The 9,104-nt window shown below is 30.6% G+C and overlaps 1 protein-coding gene across 1 annotated transcript; it reads left to right on the forward strand.

Moving 5' to 3' along the window:
- The first annotated feature begins 2,309 nt into the window (after window positions 1-2,309).
- Window positions 2,310-8,627, forward strand: LOC140446875 (uncharacterized). The gene is made up of 4 exons (XM_072539452.1): window positions 2,310-2,488; window positions 3,850-4,037; window positions 6,814-6,927; window positions 8,449-8,627. The coding sequence occupies exons 1-4, from the start codon at window positions 2,354-2,356 to the stop codon at window positions 8,597-8,599; spliced, it is 588 nt and encodes a 195-aa protein (XP_072395553.1). The 5' UTR covers window positions 2,310-2,353; the 3' UTR covers window positions 8,600-8,627.
- Window positions 8,628-9,104: the final 477 nt, after the last annotated feature.

Below are 9,104 nucleotides of genomic sequence, written 5' to 3' on the forward strand. Positions count from 1 at the left end.
GTTTTTGGCTTGTTTTCTTTGGTCCATCCTGCCGAGTATTTCGTCGGTCATCCAGTTTTCTCTCTTTCGTATAGGTTCTTTTAATATCTCTTTGCATTGAACGAGGAGGCAGTTTTTTAATGTTTCTTATTGTTGGTTTAGCTCGTAGGTGTTTTCGTATATTTTCTGTTGGAGTTTGTTTTTTATATCAGCTTCTTTTAGTTTTCTAACATCTAATTTTGAAGTTCTTTGGGGTTTTCTAATACGTTTAAGCTTAAGTGTGACATTACCGATTAGTGGGTTATGGTCTGATGTGACATCTGCTCCTGGATATGTTTTAACTGATTTGATAGTGTTTGGATATCTCTCTTTAATCATTATATAATCAATTTGGTTTCTTACCACTTTTTCTGGTTTATCTGCTGGTGAGCGCCATGTATATAACCGTCTCATAGGTAATTTAAAGAACGTGTTTGTGATTATTAGACTTTGTTCTTGGCAGAATTGTATTAGATGATCTCCTTTATCCTTACGTTCCTCTAGTCCTTGATCTCCCATTATTGTTCCAGTTCTTCCCTTGCCAACTTTTGCATTGAAATCGCCCATAACTATTGTGATTTCTCATTTCTCTGTTCTTTGTCATTTTTAGTGCATCTTCAATTTGTTGGTAGAATGTTTCCACTTTATTTTCTGTTGCATCTGTCATTGGTGCATATACTTGGATCAAATTTAGTTTTGTGTGTGATGGCCTGATTTGTAGTAGCATCACTCTTTCTGAGATTAGAACAAAACCCTCAATTGACTTGTTAACCTCAGTATCGACAATAGTTGCTACTCCACGTCTATGCTATTTGTCAATGTTTCCCGAGTAATATAAGGTACCGTTTTCTGTCAAAAGATATCCTAAGTTAAGCCACCATGTTTCGCTTACGAAGAAAAGTTACAAAATTAAATTCTCGTCTTGATCAAGAGCAGATTCCTACACCTAGTACTTCTGGTTTGCAAGTTGTGTTGCGAAAACATTTCTTAACAAAATCGGACAAAAAAAGAGAAAATCAAAATCAAAAAGAAGAACCAGAATTATCTAAAGAAAGGCTATGGGTTAAGTGCATTATGTTCGAAATGTGGCCTATTGTGATTGCACAGACTGCAAAAAAGGCAATTAAGTTTGTGATTTTTGTCGATAGTTATATGTATTATTAATTTTAGAACCCTGTATCTTTAATTTTTGTTGATCTTAGTACGAATCTATATCTTTTTGATGATAATGTGGATCAACTTTTAGGGGTTGATATTATCATCACTTTTTCCGGCGAGCCAAAATTACACTTTTTCAGAACTTTGTATTTCTTTTTAAAACTGTTTTCAGAATGATAATTTTCTTAATAAATGTGGTCATTGTAATTTTCACAACGAGTTGATGTTTATTTTTTGTCGATTTACAAAAAAAAACAAAAAAAAAATGTGCGTAGGAAAAACAAATTGAGGTTCCTTATTACCACCATTTCCTCTACGAAACACAATAATCCTTTTTACTATCACTGATAAATTATCATCTATTGTGTTTGAACTTTGAAGGTAATATTAATCATTTCTAGTGTATAGGGCTCTCTCAAGAGTTTTATATTACTAACGAGAGTTGTATCTATTGTATGAAATGCTTATCATGCCATTTTCTTTTTTTGCATTTGCGATTCTTGCTCTTAATTTTTTGCTTACCAAGAAGTGGTTTGAATCTATATTAACCCCACGATAGGAATGATAGGTAATATGAAAGATACATACCTTGCTGAAATATTAATCCTATAGCATTTGTTTCATTATGTCAATGTAAAGTAATTTAGATTAAGAATATTCCTTTTATCCTTTTTAATACCATTTCAAAACGGAGTAAAACTTATCAAAGCAAATGAGAATTAGGGTTTAACAATCCACTGAAATTCATATTTTAACCAAACATTCTTATCAAGTTTGTTACAAGCTACAATTTAGTTAATTAAAAAAATAAACTCTAATCTATACTTTAAATTTACTTATAAAAGAAAGTAAATACATTTCTAACAGTCTTATTTCCAATTTATAGAAAGAATTAAGGAATATTTCTCTGTTAATGATTACTTTCCTGAAATTGTTAACTCAATCTTAAAAAAACCTATTTAAAATGAATTTTAGCGCATTTTAGTAAAACTTAATAAGATTTTTTATCTTTAAGAAGAAACAAAATCATATATTCTTCATCTCAAATAACCGTTACTTTATGGCAAAGTGTGTATCAATATTTAATCACTTTTTAACACCTTAGTTCTAATAAAGACACTATGTAACTCCGTTACCTTTAGAAAAGACACAAAGATTAACATTACAGTTTTCAAATATGTACTTAAGGTTTCTTGTTGCATTCTTGATTTTTGGCATTGTACAAACAAATCTATTGGACACTAGCCAACATTTTCAATCCCGTCAAAAACGAGCTCTCATTTGGGGTAATGCTGGTATTAACTGGGTTCAGGTAAATATTTTTGTTTTATCTAAATAAAATATAAATGTATTATATAAGCAACGGTATTTTTTCGTACAATAAATGTTTAAAATATGATTTTTTATGTTATGTGAAATTATTCTTTTTAGACTACTTTATCAATGCCCTCGTGAATTTCGAATAATGTTGAAGTTTAGCTACGGTAAGGAATATAATAGAGCGCTCAGATTTGTAGGTTGTGATAGTTCTGCTTTAAGATATAGTGCGACTGCTGGTTGTTCTGGTAATTAAATATGTAATTAAAAATATTTCTTTTTTACTTAAGTAGTTCTATACGATTAAAGCGGGACATATCATATGTGCTAAAATTAATTTTGACCTTTTTTATATACATTTCACCTTACGCACTCTCCTTCTTACCGCATGCTTGAATTGATAACTGATGTAGAATAATAGTTTTTGTAATTACTCTTTTGTTATTGTTAGAAGAATAATTGAGACCAATAATCTGAATTTGGTGGATGTGTCTATAAGAATTAGCATATGCGCATCCACCAAAATCCAAGGTTGGTTCTGCTCATTTTTGAGCGTTTTGTTGTAGGGGTAGAACGGCTAGTTGGATCATGACGTATAAGGTATCAGTTAAGACGGTTTTTGATGAATAGAATACGATGACAAAGAAAAATTAAACTTGGCGGCATGCCAAAGGAACTTTAGACATGTATCTTTGCTACTATCAGGCCAATCGTGACGTGCGAGGTATCATATGACAAGATTAATACAATGACAAAGAAAAATTAAACATGACGGCATGACATAAAGACCTTAAGCTTATATCACCTAAGCGTCCACGACAAAAATCTTTTGAACAAGCAGTAAAGTCACGACTTTTCGTCTGTCACGTCTTCTTCTTCTTTTCCTTTCATCTTCTTGTAAACCCTAGTGGGGCTGGTATAGTGGAAGTCCAACGCAACGATAGCCTCGTTCTGATGTCCTGATGAAAGAAATAAATGTTACCAAAATTTAACAAAGAAAAAATAGTACATTTTATTTACTAAACAAGCCCTCTACAATTTTTTGACCCAAGATTTCTAGTGTTTTTGTCAATTGGTCAATCAGGACTATTTTTCCGTCTTAGAGTTTGGCGCATAAATCACAATTATTTATACGTATTTCTAATTCAATTGCAATTGATTAGTTTTAATTTAGAAAATACGTTTCTCTCCGCCATTAGAAAGTTGATTGACAGTTTTATGTTGCTTGAGTGGTTTTCTATAACAAATTGACCAAATATAATAAAACGCACTATAGACATGTTGTTATTTTTCGAAGTATTATTTTACATATCTTTTAAATAGACACCAAGTATAACTCCTATTATATTTTTTTAGTTTATTTTTGGATTGGGTCTTCCGATTGAAGTTGACCGGCACGCTATAACATTAGGATCTGTATTTAAAGCCTTTTATCTATTACCAACAAATGCTTCAACTTATACGCAGCCTGCTATAGGAGTTGTAGCCAAACGATCTACATCAAGATGGACCTTCTACGAAATTTTAGAGAACGTGATTGCCAGGTAAAGTATTACTAAAATTAATATCAATTGCAATGAACCAGATACTTGTGCAATTAATCTTCGAATAATGTCACACAATAGAAAGCTTTATCCTGGTATGACCAAATAATATCAGCAGTATGATTCATTTAAAAAATCCACGTTACTGTTGCTTTCCTATTTAATAAATAAAAGTTCATTCTACAGAAAAATGTTAATAAATATTTGTGTTTAAAATTACCTCTGCTACATTTTTTATTCAGAACATTTTTTATGCGACATACAGATTCTTGATAAAACGGTTTTTTCCATTTTTCTCCACCTACGAGATAGAGTTTTAGTAAAAGTGGTAAACTTTTTTGCATTTTTTTTTTTGAAATCCCAAAATTGACATTTCCAGCAAAATTCAGCTCATTTGTATGATTTTTAGAGGTTCAATGGCTTTTTCGTCTCTGACGACTGGAGTAGAAAATGCTTTTATAATATAATATACTAAAGGCTTTCTGTAAAACAAACTGAGGTGCAGGTCCCAACATTAAATTTCTTATTAGAGCGCAGATTATATGCAAATTGCATATACGTGCATATTTTGCATATTTTGTAAGTTTTTGAAAAAATGCATATTTTGATAACATTTTAATTTACCTGCATATTATGGTCATCTTTACACTCAAAAATTATATTTAACAGTTCCCTCTGATAAGGTCGAAGAATTTAAGGAATTTTCAAGTTGAATGGCTGTATTCAAATAATTTAAATTGAGTATTTACAAGGGACTATTTATTTTTATTACTGTTATCTAAATGCCTTTTTTAGGTTTTAGTAATCTTATAATAAGATTGTTGGTTTGCACATTCAATATTGGGTAGGCATAACTAGACTCAAGTTAGTATTTTTAGTTTATCGAAAAGCTTTGGTGTGTTAACATATATATAGCGAGGTTTGTTTTTTTTTAAGTGGCGAAAATAGTAAAAACTGCGACGTGGATTAAGGGTATTTCTGAGTTAGAATTTAGTGAAGAAAAAGTTTTTTGCAAAGCCTGTTAAAAAATAATTGTTTGTGAGAAAAAGTTTCAAGTGAATCAGCATTTAAAAACAGCGCTGCATATCGGGAAGGTTGCAAAAATGAAATGTGCGCCTGTTCAACAGAATGTTAAAAACACATTTCAAAATTTGGGTGCAAAATTTAAGTCGGAAAAGGAACTTTTTCAAGAAGACGTGTAAAATTATGATGGCAGCTAACATACAACTAAGCAAACTTCAGAATTTCCAATTTAGAAGTTTTTTACAGAGGCATTGCAACCAAACCATTCCTGATGAGTCGACCATCAGAAAAAAAATGTTCATTCGGTCTACGACACAATTCTTCAGGAAATAAAATCTTTAATTGGCGAGAAAAACTCCTACATCGTTGTGGATAAAAGTACCGATTCCTGTGGCAGATATATCTTACATCTGATGATTGCATGTTACATGTCTTTTGCACGGGATAAACCGACTAGTAGAAACCATCTGAACAGAATTTCCGTTAGTAAATAAGCTAATTACAAATGTTAAAAAAGTATTCATCAAAGCCCCTCTAAGAGTGCAGATGTAACTGGAGAGACTGCCTGGAGCTAGTTTATCACCAAAACTTGTAGTTACCAGATGGGGAACGTGGATTAACGCTGCTATATTCGACGCTGAACATTTTAATGCCTTTAAAGACTTAATTTTAGACATGGAAGACGACTCTCAGAGTATAGTTCAATGTAAGGACTTGTTACAAAGTGCAAGCTCAGAGTGTAGTTCAATGTAAGGACTTGTTACAAAGTGCAAGTGTAGCTAGAGATTTACTTTTTATTAAAGTTAATTTTGGCTTTATACCAGATACGATCACATCGTTAGAGAGTGGGCAATTAAGTTTAAGAGAGTCTATTAAAACTTTTATGGCTAAGTGTGGCAACGTTTCGGGTAAAGTTGGGATCAAATAAGGCGCCAAGCGGAAGTGACTTTAACAAAGAATGAAGAATTTAAATTTTTAAAAATAGTCAAAAATATCTACGAAAATAAGTCTTCTGATGAACATGTACCATGGCCTTATAGTATACTGTCAAAATTTCAATATTGTCCAATTACGTCAGTAGACGTTGAAATAACCTTTTTTATGTCTAAATATATTTTTACTGATAGAAGACAATCATTTTTACTGGAAAATGTAGAACTACTAGAAAATGTGAAAATTTTGTACCATTTTAAAATAGTAAATAATTGTATCTGACTATGTTTTTCTTACTTACTATGTGTATTTTTCTAAATAAAAATAAATTTTTGAACATAGTACTTTTTGCACCCTATTTTGTTCTATTACATCATTAAATTTCATTACATCTTGGATTGCATATTTTGTAATAAAAGTCAATATTTGTGCATATTTTTATAAAAAAAAACATGCATATATATGCGCATATTTTTTCAAAAAAATGTTGCATATTTCGCGCTCTGATTAGCGCTGTCACTTGTGCGGAAATGCATTTATAAGAATTTTCCCATTTTTATTTACCTGATGTTCTCCATATTTTCGGACCACTTTTGTCTTTCCTAACCGCTCTGATAGATCTCCTAGTAAAATTACCTTTTTTCTGCTAATTACATTTTCGAGTTGCTATATGATACAATACTATAATATCCCTAATATATTATAAACAAGGCCCTCCTCTGGCAAGTTCAAATTTTTGAGAATGCCAATATACATATTTACTTAAATTTGGTTTTAGAATATGTTTAAAATGCTGTTAATTCTGCTTCTACTTCTTTAGGTACAATGATGGGGATGGTAAATCCTGTATTTTAAAGTATATCTGTGAAATTTCTCATTCGCCTATTGAAGAACGCTCTGGATTATTAGCAGAAATAGTTACTGCCATACTAAAGTAAGTAGAAACATTTTAGTCATCACATAAATTATATCACTAATTTAAAAATTGATGGAAATTTTTTTCTTTTTGTTGATGAGACCAGAATCACCTGAAGGAACTCTAATATTCCAACTCTTTATGCAACTATAACTTCTGATCTACTTAAAATAAAAATCTGGTCTGACCCTAATTTACTCTCTTTTAACGTGGATAAGACAGTAGTATTATCCTATAAAGTAGTTTTTCAAGCTTTGCTTTTTAATAACAGTGAGATCAGTATCCTTGATTCTATAAAATTCCTTGTAATTTTTATGGACAGTAACCTTAAATGATCCCATCATATCGATTTGTTGTAAGTAACTAGCCTCAGCCTACTATGCAATAAGATCTGTTTCAAAGGAAAATCAATTTAGCATCTTTCAAAATAACATATTTTTCTTTGTTCGACTCTCATCTTCGATGTGGTCTTCCTTTTTGGAGTTCTAGTACAGCTGCCCAATCTGATATTATTTTTAAATTACAAAAAAAATACGGTATCTGTTTGGCCTCAGAAAAACAGCCCATTGCAGCAGCTTCTTCAAAAATCACGGGATTTTGACGCTTTTCTTTTATATGTTTTAGAAATTGTTTGCTAAATTTGTAAACACCTCCATGTTTTCCAGCAAGACCTAATCAGTGACTACTCCACCAGAAATTCAATCTTTGATGTTTATTTACCGATCCCATCCACTGAGTTAGTAAAGAAATGTATATTATATTCGGCAAAAAAAACTATACAACCATCTTCCTTTACAACTTAAATCTGCAAAATATTTTCTTAAGTTCCGTAAGATGACAAAAGAATATCTATCTGAAAAATCATATTATTCAGTAAAAGAGTTTTTTAACGAATAACTAAGAAATGACCGTACGTTTAGGTACAAGTAACTAAAGTATTTTTATATATATATTTGGGTATCACATGTAGCAACTTCAACTTATTAGTTCGTAAGGTTTTTTTATGCAATTTGCAATTTATTTAAATTTTGCGATGGATTGTTTATTTTATTATCATTATTTTAAGATATTATAGATTTATATAATTTCAGTAAATTATAATTACTGTGATTGTTATTTTCTGACTTTTTGTGAGCTTTGTCCATAAAATTGTACAATTTTCAGTGACAATAAAGCATATTTCTATTAAATAATTGATGGATTCGACCGTTGCTTGATGGAAATTCATTTTATGTAACAATAAAACACTGAAAACTTTGTCTTCAAAACTTCCACAAAAATTATTTTAAACTCTTATCACTACAGCTGTTTCGGCTGATTGCCTTTCTCAAGTGATCATCTCAAGAGACCATCACTTGAGAAAGGCAATCAGCCGAAGCAGCTGTAGTGACAAGAGTTTAAAATAATTTTTGTAAAAGTTTTGAAGACAAAGTTTTCAGTGTTTTATTGTTACATATTTCTATTCTATTCTATAAAAAATTTAGATTGTCAAAGAAGAGATTTATTTATTATTTGTTAAAATTACTTTTATATTTTTAGACCTTCATCAACAACCGATGAGCTACATTATCCGACAAATATAGATTACTTTTCCGCAGAAAAACTTGGAAAACAACAGGAAAATTGTGATTATCATTATCCAGGTTGCAAATTAAACTTTTTACAACAATTTTCCCGCTTTTTGAAATAAAATTTGTAATGATTTTAAATAAAAAACTTTACAGTACTTGTTTAAATTGAATAACCCATAGCATAGGTCTGCAATTTTTTTTAAACAGCTGATTTAATAATTGTAACTGATTTATATAGTTTGTGATTTGTGGCTAAATCCAAAAATTAATTCTATTTTGCCACACCACGTGAGGTTTTTATATTATACTTATAGTAGAAGCCACAGTTAGAATGCAGTGTTGGTCTTATTTCGGCACAGTGGTAAATGTGTGGTATTTTGGTACCACATTACAGTAAATATATATACATAAAATATATAAGAAGATCATAACTGAAATGTACTGTACAGTACTAAAAAAACAAATGAGCATTAAATCTGAAATATCTCTCGTTAATTAATACTAATCGCATATCCATATCTAAATCATCCTCATCTTCTGAATCATCTCCCATATTAATTATCACCGGTTCAATATCTTCCTGCAAATTGTCCACTGCATACATTTTTTCTTCTACTTTCTTGA

The sequence above is a fragment of the Diabrotica undecimpunctata genome, chromosome 7 (assembly GCF_040954645.1).
Source record: "Diabrotica undecimpunctata isolate CICGRU chromosome 7, icDiaUnde3, whole genome shotgun sequence".
In the NCBI taxonomy this organism is placed as follows: domain Eukaryota; kingdom Metazoa; phylum Arthropoda; class Insecta; order Coleoptera; family Chrysomelidae; genus Diabrotica; species Diabrotica undecimpunctata.

Excerpts from the sequence above, each read along its gene's own strand:
- LOC140446875 (XM_072539452.1), top strand. The coding sequence starts at position 2,354 with ATGTACTTAAGGTTTCTTGTTGCATTCTTGATTTTTGGCATTGTACAA. Across the intron at positions 2,489-3,849 it reads CTGGTATTAACTGGGTTCAG|TTTATTTTTGGATTGGGTCT; the intron begins GTAAATATTTTT and ends ATATTTTTTTAG. Across the intron at positions 6,928-8,448 it reads ATAGTTACTGCCATACTAAA|ACCTTCATCAACAACCGATG; the intron begins GTAAGTAGAAAC and ends TTATATTTTTAG.